The following is a 17263-nucleotide window of genomic DNA, read 5'->3' on the forward strand; positions in this document are numbered from 1 at the left end:
TTACTTTTCAGGTTTCCTTTCCTTGTTATTCACGGCTAGGTGGGTATTAGTGGATTCGGCATACAGGACGAAAATGCTCGTGACGACAGCGATGCCCCCGAGGGCTCTAACATCTCATACACCATCCGGTGCAGAGCGATCTGCTTGTACGGAATATATTCGCATCCCAAGCAGGGCATAGCGTGGATATAGATGGTGCAATGATGGATGGCGACATATTTCGGTCATGTGAATTTCGCAACGCTCTCCCACCGGATTCCATACTATTGACATTGACCTGCATCCAACTTGGTCTCGTCCTAGGTAATTGTTTGTTGAGATCCCAGCCTACTCCTTCTCCGTGCAAATTGTGAATGCCGGCCAACCTTGTACCGCCATGCTGCAGTGTGAGAACGCTATTGGGAGGGTGGGGTCGGCGGTGCAAATGAGAACAATGGACTTTAATCACTGTGCCGCCTCCCGAAGTTTTGCCCACCCCCAAATTGTGGCTCCGATAGTCGGCCGGCCCATGTTCTAGCTCCGTTGTGGAATTACAACGGCCCCGGACCGGGGGTTGAGGAGGGGCGGAGACTGAATGAGAATTATCTATCAGCCATCTGCCGTGGATCAATTGCAGCGGACCTTTTGGTGAGAAATGAGTCCCCAGTGAATGGATGGGTATTTTTCTTCCTAGTTGCAAACCCCGCGGTAGACTGCACTGCTGTGCCTTGGCTATATGACTATCTGACTACCCTTCAGCCGTCTATCGTTGACTCACTCATTGCTGTTACGATCAGTCATCAAGTCGCCTCTCCAACACGCACTAAACGGCCGCAGTTGAGCAGAAACGGCTTGACCATTCCCTCACTCACTCACTGGATCCCTGGCAATTGTAACCACCTTGATATCAGAACATATCAGAACAGACCGGTCTACTCCGCCTCTTCAGCCCTTTGTCTTGCAAGACATCGTTGACCCGGCGGCGCGATGCCACACCTCAAATTAGGGGAGTCCATTCCCCCGGACACAGCCCACGTATGTTCCAGGACACACAAGACACGGCTCAGGATGATGGAGTGTTTTGCTGACAACGGACACTTATCTTATAGGCTGTGAGTGTGTCGTTGCCTACTTGGAAGTCCAATGTCGGCTACGAAGAGGGCGAAAAATGGGTCGTGAATAGCATGACAACCGGCTATCCCAGATTCTTCATCCACCGAAGTATAGCTGCTCTCGCCCAGGACATTGCGGACAAGTTCGGTCGACCAGGACAGTCAGCCATGCTGTTTCCTAATGAGACTATCGCGCTGAGATGTGTCGACTTCATCAAGGGCAAAGCCCCCGTTTCGGCATTGGAGCAGCTCGAGACTGTCCATTTGGTTCTGGACTCCTCGAGCCCATCTGCTGCGCCCCTGAAGCCTATCGGCCCAACAGTGTCAGCCGTGCTCTTCGTCCCCGAAGCCTTTCCCCTCGCAAAGCAGTACTGGCAGCACAGTGGCGATGGCATCTCCAGCCGACGCGCCGAATTCTGCAGCAGCCTCCTCGACCAGGGCCTGCTCGTGCCAGATGATTCGCCCAAGCCGCCCACTTCTCCCCTCCGGAAAATGCCTTGCAAGGGCCCAAAGCGCTACCAGAGACCCATGTCTGTTGACGAGACAGTATCACCACCAAGGAACGGGAACGGCTCCGGTGCGCCCGACTCGGAAGAGTCATCTCGCTTTGTCGAGGAGCGCTTTGGCAGGAATCTGGATATATCCCTCGTGCAGCGAGCAAAGACAGCCATCAGGAGACGCATTGCTGGCACGCTGACACACGACGTCGATGTTAAGAACCACCCGTTGCCACAAGCCGAGCCCAGCAACAGAGGTGTCAAGGGCCTAACAGAGCGCGACATCTATCTCTACCCCTGTGGCATGAACGCTATATTCAACACGCACCGTCTCCTGCTGAGGGCCCGCGGCAGCCAGAAAAGCATCAACTTTGGCTTTCCATATGTTGACACTCTGAAGATTCTCCAGAAGTTTGGCCCTGGCTGCTTATTCTACGGCCGCGCATCCGAGAAGGACCTGGATGACCTGGAGCAAAGGCTCGAGTCTGGTGAGAAATTCCTCGGCCTGTTCTGCGAATTCCCAGGCAACCCGCTGCTGAGCTGCCCGAATCTCGGGCGGATCCGCGCCCTGGCGGACAAGTACGACTTCGCCGTGGTCGTGGACGAGACCATCGGGACGTTCGCAAACATCAACGTGCTGCCGTATGCCGACGTGGTGGTCAGCAGCCTGACCAAGATCTTCTCGGGCGACTGTAACGTCATGGGCGGCAGCGCCGTCCTAAACCCCAAGAGCCGCTACTACGCCGAGCTCACGGCTGTTGCGCAACGCGAGTTCCAGGACACGTACTGGCCCGAGGACGCAATTTTTCTGGAGCGCAACAGCCGCGACTTCGCCACGCGCATCGATCGCGTCAACGCCAACGCCGAGGCCATCTGCGAGGTGCTGATCTCGAACGACCTAGTCAAGACGGTATATTACCCCAAGTACAACAAGGACAGGGCAAACTACGACGCGTGCAAAATACCAGGCAAGGGGTACGGTGGCCTTCTCTCTGTGGTCTTCCATCGCAAGGTGGACGCGATGGTGTTCTATGACAGCATCGAGACGGCCAAGGGGCCGAGTTTAGGCACGAACTTCACGCTGACTTCACCATATGTCCTTCTTGCGCATTATGCCGAGCAGGAGTGGGCGGCGAGTCTTGGTGTTGACCCCGACTTGATCCGCATCAGTCTTGGGCTGGAGGAGACGGACCTGTTGGTCTCTATATTTCGTAGCGCCCTCAAAGCGACCAAGGAGGCCTCGCTGGCATCGTAGCCCCTTGGGCCGTTTGTCGTCCGACATGTATGTAGCGAGTCTGAGTTGAAAAATACAGATAAATTATTGCCCAATGAGTGAACACCCGTCATTGGTGTGGGCGAATGCTACACTGCGAGCGTCTTAGAGATCTCGACGGAACACACAGAACATGGCGGATATCAACAGATGGCTTGTTTTCTCTTCACTTCAGACATACTTTCCATTCCATGCTAGATGGGTTGGCTTGGTTGAAGTGGAAGCTATCTACCCCCTCCACATGGGGGTGGCCCCCGGGCATTTGATGAGGGTCAGGGTCTACGCCGGTGCCGAGCCGGCGCAGGCCGTTGAATTTTGGAAGCTGGCTAAGCAGCCTCCACGCGACCTCACGGCATGCGAGCCGATGAGCAAGAAACTCGCCTCATAACTGCAGTATTATCCAGTCGAAGCTTTTGCGGAGCGAACGAAGTGGCCCTGGGCAAGGTTCTACAGCACCACCCCATCGATACTGGCAGCCCGCAGCGCGCAAATGTCAGCCACAGCTGTGACGCCCTCCGTCGCGGCGGCGGCAAAGACCGTCACGAGGACCGCCTCGGGGACCCTGGCCAGGGAGATGAACGGGGTCGTCGTCTCAGCAGGGCTGGCACGCAACACGGTCAAGGTGAAAATAGCAAAAGAAGAGTGGAACAAGAAGGTGAAAAAGGTAAGCCACCGGCCCCTCCGCCTTCCAGCCCGCCCGCAACTGTGCTCTGAGCACCCACACGGCCTCCAGCAGCTGACATGCCCGGCCACTCCGCCTCGCCGCAGAACTTCCAAAGCTTCGAGCGCCACCTGGTGCATGACCCCAACAACTCCCTGCGGACCGGCGATATCGTGAGCATATCGTCTGGCTGGCGGACGTCCAAGTGGAAGCGGCACGTCGTCAACCGCATAATAGCGCCCTGGGGCCCGCCCATCGAGGAGCGCCCGCCCGTGCCGACGCCCGCGGAGAGGGAGGCCGCCCACGCCGCCGAACGGGCCAAGAAGGCCGAGCGCAAGCAGCTGAGGAACCACGCGCTGGCCATGGAGAAGGCCGTGACCAAGGCCGAGAAGAAGATGGAAGAGCTCACGCGGCTGGGCAAGGAACTGGGCTATCGCGCGCCGTGAGGCTGTGGTAGCGAGTGGCATGGCGACGGGTAGCAGGGCAGTGGCTGGGCAGACAAAGCAGTCCGGGCTCACTTGGGGCGGTCGGATCGGCCGTTGGCCGAGGCAAACGGGGAGGCCTACGAGGCGGTGATGCATGGAGAACAACCGGGCCAGGCCCGAGTTGATGTCCCCTCAAGGACAGAAGGAACAGTGTATAATCACACAAGCAATGTACGCATGCATGTGTATCATATGGGATGTACAGGTATGACTTGCTCTACGGACCAAGCAGGATGGGTCCGGCACTGGAGCATTCATCAGCTTGACTGATGCCTGTGTCCCATTTCTGCAAAGCCTCCTAGGCACATTGACACCTCGATACTATTCAGCGACGGTAAAAGCAAAATGGCATCTTCCCAATATGATGAGCTCAACCCCCCCGCTCCCCAAACTCCAATGCCCAATCCTCGTGCTCCTTGAGGCCCGATTTGCTTACGCTGGGCCGTATATTTGCGAGGCTAGAAACAAAATCTTCCAACGCGATGGGCCGTATTTGATCCATTGTCATGTGTAGCAATGCCTCGCCAAGGGACCTCAAGGGACCCATAGCAGCGTCCTTGGCCAGTGCAGTAATATCAGATCCCGAATAGCCTAGAGCGACATGGGTTAGCAAACATCCCGCCGGCTTAAGCATGTCAAGACTTGGTCGTGTCGTGCTCACCATCAGTCAACTCGACGAGTTTCGCAAAGTCCTCGTCCGTCAGACTATGCTTCTGCTGCCCCAGCAGGGTCTTCAAATGGATGGCTCTGGTATCGGACTCGGGCAGAGGAATGTACTGCCGCCTGACAAATCTTCGGCGCGCAGCCTCGTCGATGGCCCAGGGAAGATTTGTAGCCGCAAGCACTAGTACACGGTTGGCATCACCCCTTTCCTTATCCCCAGAATCCCGACCGGCTGCCGCGCGCTGTAGGTCGCTCCATTGAATCAGGAATTCAGTCTTGATCCTTCTCGTTGCCTCATGCTCCCCGGAGCCCGATCGCTGTGAGAGGAGCGAATCGATCTCGTCGACAAAGATGATGCTAGGGGCCAGAACCTTGGCCAGCCCAAACAAGGCCCGGACCAGCTTCTCCGATTCTCCCAGATACTTGCTTGTCAAGCTGCTCGCCGAGATGGAGAAGAAAGTCGACTTTGACTCTGTAGCAACAGCCCGCGCGAGCATTGTCTTGCCCGTTCCAGGGGGGCCGAACAACAGCATGCCTCGCGCAGGTTCCCGAAGCCCCATGAAGAGGTCTGGTCGCAAGAAAGGGTATACCACAGCTTCTCGTAACGCGCTCTTCGCCGCTTCGAGCCCAGCGATATCGCTCCAGTGCACCTGGTCTCCGCGCACAACTATCTCGTTCAGAATCTGCTTAGCAGCGTTTTTGTCCACGCCCGGGGGCAGATTCTTCATCAATTCCGCCTTCCTCTTCTTCCACGACTTTTCTGGCGCTGCGTCGTCTCCGCCTGACTCTCCCGAGTTGTTCCTAGAATTTGGTCTGGAATTTGACCGCGAATGGCTCCTCGAGTTCGCAGTCAAAGCCCGTTCCTTTTGTGATACCCGTCTTTTCGGACGCGAGGACGCAAAGCCAGAATCACTCCCTTCTAGGCTCGATTCGGATGCTGATTTGCGAAGCGGGGTTGGCTTTGCACTGGCCGCCCAGCTGGGACTCGAAACGCGCTCTCGTTCTGGGTTGCTCGCCTTGGTGCGCATAGGGAGGCTTGTGCTACTTCTGCTCTTGCTGTTAGACCGGCTCGGTGTGTGATCTTGATCGCCCCGCAACAGCTTGGCCTGCAACCTCGCCGCCCGATCCGATTTATGTCGGGATGTGCGCTCATGCTCCCGGTACTCGGGCCCAGGTGGCCCTTGCAGGGCACTCGACGCAGCGTTTACAGAGAGAGCGGACGGTCCGAAACTCAAATCCTCCGCGCACGACACGGTGTTCGACAGCTCGGTGCTGCGTCTCTTTCCCGCCGCCCCGGTCTCCTCATCTCTGTGTTTGACTAGTCTGCGCGAGTGACTGTCCCATTGCCGCGTCGGCGAGGACGTATCTTGTCTCCTCGAACTGTACCCACCGGCGTCTAACGATGGGAGACTTGTGCTCTGGCCTGCAGAAGCGTCTGCATCACGCCCGAGCGATGACTTATTTCTTGTGCCGAGGGCGCTCCAAGCAAGTGTGGCAGCCCTGCTCGCGCCAGGTTCGTCGATGGCCTTAGGCAAGGGGCGACGGAAAGACTTGGCGGGTCTTTCGCCAGACTTGTTCGAGCGCAATGTGGTCCTCATCATGTACTTTTCGGGGCTTGGCGAACGTGAAGTTCGCCTGCTTGAAGAGGGTGTGTAATAGCCTGGCAGCCTCGACCCTGAGGATGAGCCTCCAACCTCAGCGCTGGTGCGCCTGCCTCCCACCACGGCCTGCTCAGAAGACGTTCTAGTGTTCAAGGCCGGTCGCGGCGGCAAAGCTGGCCTTGACAACTCGGGGTAGGTGATAGCAGGGATTGTCCCGTCGCCTATCCATCCCTTCCCCGGAGTACTGCTTCTTGGTTCCAAGTCCGAGGGCTCGATATACTCGACCAATTTGCCGTTTGATGGTGTTCTTGGGGTGTTGGCGGCGTCCTCTTGACGGGACATTCTCAAGGCTTCCAAGAGGTCGATGCGCTCTTTGCATTGTAACTCGAGCTTCTTCAGGCTCTCGATCAATGCTCTCTCAGTCTCGGATCTGGGATCGTATGTGGATGGCACTTTATTGGCGTTGTGGTCGTATATGTTGCTGAGGGCTGACTTCCAGCAGCGCATGGCCTCCTTCTCGTTGCCCTTGATAGAAAGCCGTCAGCTGATTTCGCAGCCACCAGAGAGCGGGTACTTGGGATATTGGGAGCGCAGCAGGCAGAGAGCCCGTGGGGACGCTTACCTGGCCCTCATAGTACACGGCGGTAGAACATGTCAGGTAGCTCTCATCGTATGTTTTCTGCAGGGCAGGCAGTGTAGCCTTGTTTCGAAGCATTGTGCCGCCGTCCAGACCATCCCCGGGCCTTGGTTGTAACTCATGAGGTGGGCATACGCACGACAGCTGCAGGGACAACCGCCTGGAAGCAGGTTACGCGATTCTTCGAGCCAGGATAGAGGAGTGCCGTCTGCTAGGCTGGAGCCGATTCGTGGGGTCTTGGGGGGAGGTGGTTTGTGGTTTGCGAACAGCAGATATTCGGTGTCATAAGTACCCAGCAAGCATGTATGGATGTGCCCAGTTGCGTTGTGCTGTGCGTGAATGTATGCGGTCGCGCAAGTGGTTCGCGTTGCGGGACGAAGAGTCTACGGAAGTGGAGTTGACTGGGCCCCTCGAGGATAGACCACCAACCTGCATTACCCATCAGGTCTGTCTTGATAAGTACACAGTACACACTGAGGCAGGTATCTAACCTAGGCTGGCTACGGGGCGCCAAAGTACCTAGACTACTGCCCAAGTACCCAAGCTGGCTGCTGACTGCCCCGGGCCGCTGGCTGACCACTTGCAGGTGACGTAGGCAGCCCCCAACCCGAAGGTGAGGTCCCAGTTGATCAGCCTCTGGTGCCGCGGTACCTTTTGATCCTAGGTTTTGCAGGGGTCATCCCCAGCCCTCCAGAACAGCCATTTATGGAGACTGACCCCAGATGCAGCCGTCGAGGCCCATAGTTTGCTCCTACAACACCTATTTCTGGATGACAGCCACAGGATATTCGAAGATGAGACGGGCGACATAGACACAGCACTCATGCACGGCCAGCGCCATCTGCTACTTGCTTCTGTCTATCTTTCTGCGCTGTCCTGCATTGTCCACTACTTCATCACGCATAAAGTTGGGACAAATAGCCTCGTTTTACACGTCCAGGGTCCCACCCAGGGCCATTATGAGAGCAGGACGCGGATCTCGTCGGCCGTCCTTGGAAAGGCTATGCGGAGGCTCACCGCATCCTGTTCCGCTCCACTTCCGCTGCCTTTCCGCTCTGCAGCCTCGTCTGCAGACATGAGCATGTTTTCCAGGCGACCAAAGTCGGCGAGGAACTTTTCTGCTGCCTCTTCGGTGATCTCCCGCGCGAGGCGGGAGTCTTGCAGCTCTTGGATGTTCTCCATAGCATCCATCAGAGCTGATGCGAGGAAGTTGTCCAGCGTTCTGCTTGTGAGCTCCAGCGAGCCCGGTTGGAAAGGCTCAAGTCCTCGCAGGTGTTCGATGTCCTCCTTCGTCTCTTTCATAGACTCAACCGCCGTCAGCAAAACATCCAAGCCGGACTCCCTCCTGAAGAACAGGTACTGGCTGTCCACCAGCGCCTGACAACGCTGGTCAACCTCCCTTTGCAGACTGTCCACGCGCCCTCGAGCAAAGTCAAACCTCGAGATCGTCTCGATGGCGGCTTGCGCGCAGTTTATGGAGAAGATGCATTCCGAGGGGGCTTCGAGTCTCTGTGCCATGCTTTCACACCCTGACATGAAAGGGTCCAAGGCTTCGGCCAGGATTGGCTGAAAATCAGCTTCCCGCCTGTCCGAGGCCGTGAGAGATGTGTCGTACGTCTTCATGACGGCTGATAATTGCTCGAGCGCTTCGTGCAGAATATCGGGGGGCTCGAGGCCTGTAGGCGTTTGTTGGAACTCCCCTTGAAGGTTGCCCACGTAGTCTCTCATAAGCGACCGGAACTGGCGCAGTGCTTCAGACTCAAGACCCTGAAGACATTCCACCAAAACCGAAGCCGCGCTGAGTAGTTTGGAAAAGGTGACACGGTAGAAATTCAGTAGATTGGCGAGTTTGTATGCCAGGATGACGTCTTCATTCGTCTGGATGACTTGCTCCACCCGCTGGCGCAAGATCCTGGCAGCGCCAGACATGTCGCGATCCACCAGCTCATTCAGAGCCTTGATGGGGTCGAAAACAGCAGCCTCGCCCTCGTCGCCCTCATCCATGAAGCGCCACACTTCATTTTCGCGGCCAGCTTGGATCCCCTTGGCGATCTCGTCTCCTTCGGAAACAAACAGTATTTCCAGAGCCTCTCGTTCGCTAACAGCTGCAGAATGTATCCACGCGAGCATGTCTCCCACGTACCGCAGTTGGTCATGTGCAACCAGCTCGATGGGCTTCACTGACCGGTCTTCGATACCAGACGCCGAGGACCCTGTGAGCGCGGTGTGGAAAGAATCCGAGAGAAGCTGTTCTCGGGTCTCGGCAAACAGATCCAGGCAATTTTGGAAGAGGGAGGGGCGTTCTGCCAGCACACGCAGGGCGCGTCGTATGGGGGACCCCATCTGAGGGTTTTCGAGGTTCAAGGTCTTGAACTCACGCTGAATCCATCGATACAGCTTTTGAAAGGCCAGGTTGAGGTTTTTGGACGTGTTCTCCATGATTTCAAGCCCGAGTGCTTGGTTCTCAAAACCAAGCAGGACCTCGCAGTCCTTGCGTATCCCCTTGGCCTTGGCCAGGACGGTGAAAAAGGCGTCATCAACAGGCTCTGCGGTCGAGCTCAGGGCAGACAACTCGTCCTCTGAGAGCAAGAAGTGCTTGTTGAAAGACGCAAGCACCTGTTGCTTGGTCTCAACCTGGCGTCGCTGTGTCATTAGGGAAGAGGCGTCATGTGTGACAGAAGCAGTTGCGCCATGGGCGGCGGAAATGTGCGTCTTCATTTCATCATAACTCTTGTTGAGTTTGGAGATAGTAGCACCTATACGGCGCAGTTGCTAGAACGACTGCTAGGTTAGGAGGGGTTGCCTAGGCTCTCCCATGAGGAAAGGAGAAGGGCTCTCACATCGGCGACTCTCCCAAACTCTACAATGATGTTACCATTACTGTCGATGACCTCCTTCTGGAGCTGCAGTCGCACCTGGCGGCGGGTTGCAGCAGAGTTGGTGATGCCGCGGTCGTCTATGAGTGAAAGAGCACCGCGAAACTCGGAGTCGGCGTAAGAGGTGGCCAGGACGGTCGTGACCTTGGATGAGAATGGGTTTGGGCCCTTGAAGGTCGATGCTGTCGTGGGCGTCTGTGGCACAGAGCTCCCACCGGCTGGGACATGGCCCAAGGGGAGGGGAGGTTCCGAGGTCATCATTCCTGGGCCGGCCTGCGACAGGGACTGAAGGCACCCGCAAAGGTCAGCTGCCGATGTAGAGGGGCCGGAACATTGGGTGGGACACCGAGACCCTACCTAATTTAATCGACGCGATAATATGGCTGGAGTGAGTGGACAGCCTGGACGACGCGGGTTGGCCTCCCCCCGCGCCGCTCGCACGATGGCCAGCTGTCAGGGGGGGGGCTGCGTGGGTAAGGGGAGCTGGAGCTCCAGGTTCCAGGGCGCTGGGCGGGGTGTGGAGTCTCTGACCGCCTACCGCTCCCGGTGCTGGCGTCATCAGACCCCATGGACAGCTGCGGTCACTGTCACTTGTTTGCCTTGCAAGGTCCGAACCTGTCTGGACGTCGTCTGTTTGCCGTCCTTGTGATAGAACACCCAAAGCCCACCTGACCCAGGCAGCAATAGGCTGCCTACTACTGGATACCTACATACCTACCTACCCACCTACCCACCTACCTGACCTGCTGCTGCCCTTTGGAGGAGAGACGCCCTCCTCCTTCCCTCTCGCCCTACGATATACATCTCCAGATGCGTAACCCCTTCGGCCCCTCCCCATCCACGAGAAGAGCAGAGTAAACACCCCGCCGCATGCCGACCGCCGCACGCCGCACGCCGACCACCTCCCGCCTCCCGCCTCCCGCCTCTGCCCCCGCCCTGCTATCATGATCCCCCAACAGATACTGTTCGGCCAAACATAGCGAAGACCGCCTGCTTCAAAAATGACGTCCAACTTCTTTTCAAGGCTCGCTCCTGCAAGCCAGCAGAGGTCTTTCTATGAAGAACTGCGCTCTCGCCACGATGATGTCGACATCGAGGACCGCGCTGGCTTCGCTCTGGACGACGAGAACCTAAACCATAGCTTCCAGGAAGATGACTTGGATCCCGACACCCTCGCCATCGAACACAGCAGGATGACTCAAGCCAGTGATGCTCGCCCGGATCGCCGGCGCAACAAGAGACCTGCCTCCCGAGAACACGAGACTGCGTGGCCACATCCAGATGACGAAGGGGACAACGATGTCCCCGCTTCACTCCTGGTCGAGAACAATGCCCCAGATCCTGCGAGTCGGGCTACCCGGCAGTCGAGAACAACGACGCCCCCACGGCCCCATGGCGTCCCCGGGCCTTCGACCAGGAGGAATCGTGCCCAGTGGGAGGCGACTCAATATCAGCAGAGGCTACATCACAACGAGAACTCCTCAGCGGCCCTTCCGTACACTAGAGCTCGCTCAAACCGAGTTGTGGGCAGCGTTGTTACTGGGACGGCCGAGCAGAAGGCTATGTGGAGATGGGTTAACGTCACAAACCTCGACAGCTTCATGCAGGACGTCTACGATTACTACCGGGGTAACGGCCTATGGTGCATTCTCCTGGATCGTTTCCTCCATTTGGTCGAGGTTGGTTTTATTGTCGCGTTCCTCACCTTCTTGACACAATGCGTCAATTATGCCACAATTCCAAACAGCAAGACCATGGACCAGATCCTTGTACCCCAGTGTACCAAGAAAATGTCCGGGCTTTGGAATTTTGGCCTGTGGATATTCGTCTTCTACTTCATCTGGAAAGCCATCCAGATTCCTCTCGACATTCGGCGCCTTCTGCACATCCGAGACTTTTATTCTCACCTGCTCGAAATCCCAGAACACGATATGCAGACCGTCTCGTGGCAAGACGTCGTGGTCCGCATCATGGGCCTCCGGGACCAGAACCCAAAGACGGCCGATCATCTGACCCCCCGCCAGCGGAGATGGCTCGGGAGCCAGTCCAAGGAGAGGCTTGATGCGCACGACATCGCTAACCGCCTGATGCGAAGGGAGAATTTCCTCATCGCTTTGATCAACAAGGATATCCTAGACCTGACCATCCCCTTGCCGTTCTTGAGTGGGCGCCAGTTTCTCTCCCGGCTCCTCGAGTGGACCTTGAATTTTAGCATCATGGACTACGTCTTCGACGAACGTGGCCAAGTGAACCAAGAATTTCTCAAGTCGGATCGTCGAGGCCAGTTGAGCCAGAAATTGCGGGCGAGGTTCCTCTTCGCTGGAGTCATGACCCTCATGATAGCGCCGTTCATGGCTGGCTACTTGTTCGTCATGCATTTTCTGACCTACTTTCACGTAAGCTTTGAAACTTCTGGGCGCCTGGCCTGGTGTAGCCTGATCGGACTCGAGTGTTGACTTGTTACATAGGAATACCACAAGAACCCCTCGGCTTTGGGCACGCGAGCGTACACGCCATTAGCCGAATGGAAGTTCCGAGAATTCAACGAGCTTCCCCACATCTTCCAAGAGCGCCTAAACATGTCATATCCTTTTGCGACTCGTTACTTGGACCAGTTCCCTAAGGAAATGACGGCGCGCATGGCGAGGACCGTTACATTTATCGCCGGGGCCCTTGCTACTGTTCTAATGATTGGGACGATGGTGGACACCGACTCGTTCCTGAGCTTCGAGCTCACGCCTGACCGGACGGTTCTGTTCTATCTCCCGATATTTGCTGGTGCGTGGGCTTTTGCCAGAGGCATGGTCCCAGAGGAGAATACGGTTTTTGAGCCCGAGTACGCCTTGAGGCAAGTGATTGAGTACACTCACTACGAGCCGGACCGTTGGCAGGGGCTGGGGCTTCATAGCTCCGCAGTCAAGGATGAGTTTTCATCACTGTACAAGAACAAACTGGTGATTTTCCTGGAGGAGATAGTTGGGATCCTGATCGCCCCGCTCATCCTCTCCGTCAGCCTGCCACGGTCTAGCGATCAGATTGTCGACTTCTTCCGGGAGTTCACCATCCACGTCGACGGTCTGGGGTACATTTGCTCATTCGCCGAGTTCGACTTCAAGAGGGGCGTCGGGAAGCCAAAGGCAGACACTGACACTCGTGAGGACTACTACGCGACAAAGCATGGCAAGATGGCGGCATCATACTACGGGTTCCTTGACAACTACGTGATCAACCCCAGGACGGGGATCCCGGGCCACCTTCCACCGGGGGCGCGGAACCAGTTCCAGCCGCCGCCGGCATTCCCCAGCCTGCAGTCCCCGACGCTGGCGGCAGACATGGCGGCATCGCGGATGGGCCGCAGTGAAGTTGGACGGGCCAGAAGCCGTGGACCCGGAGGACCGTCCCACGCGGGCCGGGGGCCGAGGCACGCGGGAGGGCCACCAGCGCTCTCACCGATGGCGTCGATCCTGCTAGACCCGCACCACCAGCCACAGGTCTCGACACTGGGCCGGAGCATGCATCGGCCGCGCCAGGGCAGGCACGAGCAGGACATCATCGAGGAGGGGTTTGAAGGCGAGAACAATGAGGGCGAGGCGAGGCGGCGCGAGGAGGATGATGCGTACGAGAGTGGGCATGGGCTGGACGAGTCTGCGTGGCAGGCGTCGCCGGCGCAAGCCCTTGGTCGCGACAATAGCGCGACAAACGACGGCGACAGGGAAGATGGGGTGTTTGGGATGATGTACCAATTCCAACGAGAGCTGCAGCACATGCCGGGGGGGCTGCGATGATATAGCATGCGAATATGATAGCGGGGCGGGTCGGGACATTGGCGTTTGTCGGAGTAGAGACGATGGAGGGGACGGAACATATTGTGATTATCCTTTGAGGGCAGGGAAGCGGTTCGACGACCTGTGAGACGCCAGCAAGGTGCTCAGATCGTGTCATGACAGGCGGGCCTGGAGTCTTGGAGTTTGGGAGTCGTTGGAGGAGTGGACAGGTAAAGATATAGAAAAACACATTGTCTATACAATAAGACCACCACCCATGGTGTCTGCGTGTGTGTGTGTGTGTACATGTATGTGTCCATGCAGTAAGTACTTCAAGGTGTGCATGGTTAGAGGAAGGGGGGGGCGGGTCATGTGTGACTGTGGCCATGCGGGCGAAGGGTGTGTGTGTGGCACGGATGGCTGACTGTCGAGACGGGCAGACGGGCAGACGGCTTGTTGGCTGACCCGAATTTGGACGAGGAGAGCGAGAGGACAGGACCGAGGCCGGATGGAAAGGCATGTAGTCTACTGTTCTGCCTGTACTGTGTACCCTGCCCTGCCCTGCTCTACCACACAAAGTACATGGTGTGTGTGTGCTGAGCAGGCTGGCAGGACAGTCAGGTACATGGTTATATGGTACCTAGAGGTAGTCTAGGTAGTCTGGGTCCTCGGGTTCATGGGTCCTGGAGTCCTCGGGTCCACTGGGTCCCCAGGTCGGCAGGAACTGCCCTGGTGGTGTGTAGGGTGCCATGCGTGCCATGTCACGCTCGTGGCTGCCCGAGTGAGAATTCCTTATCAGATCCGAGAAAATAGAGGGTCCGTTTCCCAGCCTGGCCCCGTTTCGGGGGGGGGGGGTTTCTGGGGGGGTACGTACCCTCACCTGCCACCCCTGTCTGCGGTGCTCCGAAGAAGGAACGAACGCCTTAGCTCACCCCAGCTCAGTTTTTTATCATGCAGAGAGAGAAAGAATATGATGAGTACTGTGAGCCAGTAGTAGCCTATATGGACCACCACCCGTCCACAGCACATCTGAGCGTCTCCGCGCCCCCGACAAAGATCAGTCAATGTCAATTAGACCTGCCCGAGTGCTCAAGTGCCTGACCGAGGTGAGCAATTCTGGCAATTCTGGCTCTTGACTCGCCTCGACACTGCTCTGCTCTGCTGCTGCTGCTGCTGCTGCTGCTGCTGCTGCTGCTGAGTTTGGGGCGCTGGCTGGCTGTCTGTTTGAGAAATTCACACACCCACCTGTTCTGTTCCCGTCTGCTCCGGCTTGGACCTGCTCTCTGCCTGCCCGCCCGCCTGCCCGCCCGTCCACGAGCTAGCTACTGCGCTGCGCCTGGGCCGTGCTGTGCTGTGCTGTGCTACCGTACACAGTAATCCAATCCGTCCGTACGTGCGCCCCATTTGCCTCTGCGCAAACCTTCTGCATTGGTCAAGAGAAATCCTCTTCACCGGCCATCCATTACCATCACATCACAACCACCAACCGCCATTGGCACTGGCACCCTCCCCCACGGAGCCACGTCCTACTCTCTCTCCCCTCCTCTCAATTCCTATATTGCGGCAGCTGTCCTGTACTTGTGTGCTTGTGCCTGCACTCTGTCCTCCTTGCATTGCGTCACCACATCAAGCGAGAGCTCCAGATATCGAGCACCCTGCTCCCCTTCAACCGCTGCCTCGTCCGCCTCGCGACACCTCGAGCTGAACTCTTGCGCCAATCTCTAGGAACATCCAGCGCCCTGCATTGGCCACTCGACACTTCTGCCCTCTGCCTCCGCCCGTCGCCTACGAAAGGCCCCTGATCCTCCGTCATTACCAACCTGGATTTCCAGAAGTCCTTCGGCGAAGCATCTGCCGCTGCGGCCCAAATGGCCCAGCCCAATGCCGAGCCCGTCGAGGACCAAGAGGACTACGAGTGAGTTGTCCTTGGCTCCTCAGCCCTCACATGGCTTCTTCAACCACGGCTCGACAAGCTATCTACCGCCCGCCCCATGTCCACCTGTCCTGTACCACACACATGCTGACCTGGCCCTCGGCCGCGCCGCAGCTATGAATCGCTACCGCCCAACTTCAGCCTGCTACAGAACATGGCTGCCGGTGCCTTCGCCGGTATAGCCGTACGTACAGCCCGCCCAGCCCTCTCCGTCTTCCCTTCCCACGCTTGAGTCGAGAGTCTGACCGCAGCAACAGGAGCACACAGTCATGTACCCCATCGATGCTATCAAGGTTCGTGCGCCCCCGCGGGGGCTCCTCCATCGCAGCCCTTGGGTCGATCATCCCACCTAACCAACAATGCGCCGCAGACTCGAATGCAAGTCTTGAATCCGTCTCCCACCGCCGTCTACAACGGTGTGATACAAGGGACATACAAAATGGCCACCGGCGAAGGGGTCCTGAGTTTGTGGCGAGGCATGTCGAGTGTGGTCGTTGGCGCAGGGCCGGCACATGCCGTATATTTCGCAACCTACGAAGCCGTCAAACACGTCATGGGCGGGAACAAGGCCGGCGTGCACCATCCTTTGGCAGCAGGTTAGAGTCCCGCTATGGAGCGCACAGCATATCCAGCAGCTGACCCCAGTAGCCACCAGTGGAGCCGCCGCAACCATTGCGAGTGATGCGCTCATGAATCCTTTTGATGGTACGAGACAAACCCATGTGTGGCCTATTGCAGCCCGCTCGGCGAGGCTAGTCACGGCGCCGCTGACAACGTTGCAACAGTCATCAAGCAGAGAATGCAGATCAAGAACTCGAGCAAGATGTACCGGTCTCTGTTCGATTGCGCCAAGTACGTCTACAGGACCGAGGGGCTCGGCGCCTTCTATGTCTCGTATCCGACCACGCTCTCCATGACCGTGCCTTTCACCGCTCTCCAGTTTCTCGCCTACGAGTCGATATCCACCACCATGAACCCTAGTAAGGAATATGATCCCTTCACGCACTGCGTGGCTGGTGCTGTTGCCGGTGGTTTCGCTTCCGGCCTTACGACGCCGATGGATGTCATCAAAACTATGCTCCAGACCAGGGGCACAGCTACGGATTCCGAGTTGAGAACAGTGAACGGTTTCAAAGCAGGATGCCAGCTTCTGTACCGGAGAGAGGGGTTTAGGGGCTTCTTCAAAGGCGTCCGGCCCAGGATCGTCACCACCATGCCCAGCACGGCCATTTGCTGGTCGGCGTACGAGTTCTCAAAGTAAGTGTCTCTTACGTTGTCACCCCCCCCCCCCTTCTTCCTCTCTACTCAACCTCTTCTATGATCCACGCACCCTCGCTTTCGCACGCCTGTGGCCCGGGCTGTTTCGGCTTGCTGACAAGCTGCGCACTCCAGGGCATACTTCATCCGCTCAAACGATTCGTAATGAGGGCATCACCAGTGTGAGAAAGTAATTTCTCACCCTGTATCTCCCTCGACAGGTCTTGGAACATGGCGAATCTGAAAACCGTCTTTCAGCGGGTCGGCACCGATCCGAACCCACAGTGGCTGTGCCGCAAATCACTGCGGCATCCGTCGCTTGCTGCGCGGCCCCGTCCGCCTCGCCCTGCCCCGGAGCTCCGACCCGTGCACGATGGGCCATCATAGACGTCCGTTCTTTGGGCCGACGTCTTTTGACGACGATCTCATTCGGCGTTCAGCAAGGGCTAAGCGCCCTTATATGTACATAAATCGCAAGGCTGCAATGTATGAATGATATGGATGTGCGGGTACTACTAGATCTAT

General features: G+C 57.3%; 6 protein-coding genes across 6 annotated transcripts; 4 read left to right on the forward strand and 2 right to left on the reverse strand.

The window, feature by feature from the left end:
* Positions 1-966: 966 nt before the first annotated feature.
* J7T55_004090 (uncharacterized protein) lies at positions 967-2843 on the forward strand (the record flags this gene model as incomplete). Its single annotated transcript, XM_053144766.1, has 2 exons — positions 967-1014; positions 1089-2843. The coding sequence occupies 2 exons, from the start codon at positions 967-969 to the stop codon at positions 2841-2843; spliced, it is 1803 nt and encodes a 600-aa protein (XP_052992591.1).
* Positions 2844-3351: 508 nt separating this feature from the next.
* Positions 3352-3968, forward strand: J7T55_004091 (uncharacterized protein; the record flags this gene model as incomplete). The annotated part of the gene is made up of 2 exons (XM_053144767.1): positions 3352-3525; positions 3630-3968. The coding sequence occupies 2 exons, from the start codon at positions 3352-3354 to the stop codon at positions 3966-3968; spliced, it is 513 nt and encodes a 170-aa protein (XP_052992592.1).
* A 409-nt stretch (positions 3969-4377) lies between these two features.
* On the reverse strand, positions 4378-6986 carry J7T55_004092 (uncharacterized protein; the record flags this gene model as incomplete). The annotated part of the gene is made up of 3 exons (XM_053144768.1): positions 4378-4598; positions 4669-6796; positions 6894-6986. The coding sequence occupies 3 exons, from the start codon at positions 6984-6986 to the stop codon at positions 4378-4380; spliced, it is 2442 nt and encodes an 813-aa protein (XP_052992593.1).
* An 879-nt stretch (positions 6987-7865) lies between these two features.
* Positions 7866-10042, reverse strand: J7T55_004093 (uncharacterized protein; the record flags this gene model as incomplete). Its single annotated transcript, XM_053144770.1, has 2 exons — positions 7866-9551; positions 9749-10042. The coding sequence occupies 2 exons, from the start codon at positions 10040-10042 to the stop codon at positions 7866-7868; spliced, it is 1980 nt and encodes a 659-aa protein (XP_052992594.1).
* Positions 10043-10785: 743 nt separating this feature from the next.
* Positions 10786-13569, forward strand: J7T55_004094 (uncharacterized protein; the record flags this gene model as incomplete). The annotated part of the gene is made up of 2 exons (XM_053144771.1): positions 10786-12180; positions 12253-13569. 2 exons carry the CDS (start codon positions 10786-10788, stop codon positions 13567-13569), a joined length of 2712 nt encoding a protein of 903 aa, XP_052992595.1.
* A 1847-nt stretch (positions 13570-15416) lies between these two features.
* On the forward strand, positions 15417-16904 carry J7T55_004095 (uncharacterized protein; the record flags this gene model as incomplete). Its single annotated transcript, XM_053144772.1, has 7 exons — positions 15417-15463; positions 15596-15665; positions 15739-15774; positions 15852-16077; positions 16130-16186; positions 16267-16738; positions 16874-16904. The coding sequence occupies 7 exons, from the start codon at positions 15417-15419 to the stop codon at positions 16902-16904; spliced, it is 939 nt and encodes a 312-aa protein (XP_052992596.1).
* Between the last annotated feature and the right edge of the window lie 359 nt (positions 16905-17263).

This window comes from Diaporthe amygdali, assembly GCF_026229845.1.
Source record: "Diaporthe amygdali strain CAA958 chromosome Unknown NODE_18_length_871485_cov_64_394520, whole genome shotgun sequence".
NCBI lineage: Eukaryota > Fungi > Ascomycota > Sordariomycetes > Diaporthales > Diaporthaceae > Diaporthe > Diaporthe amygdali.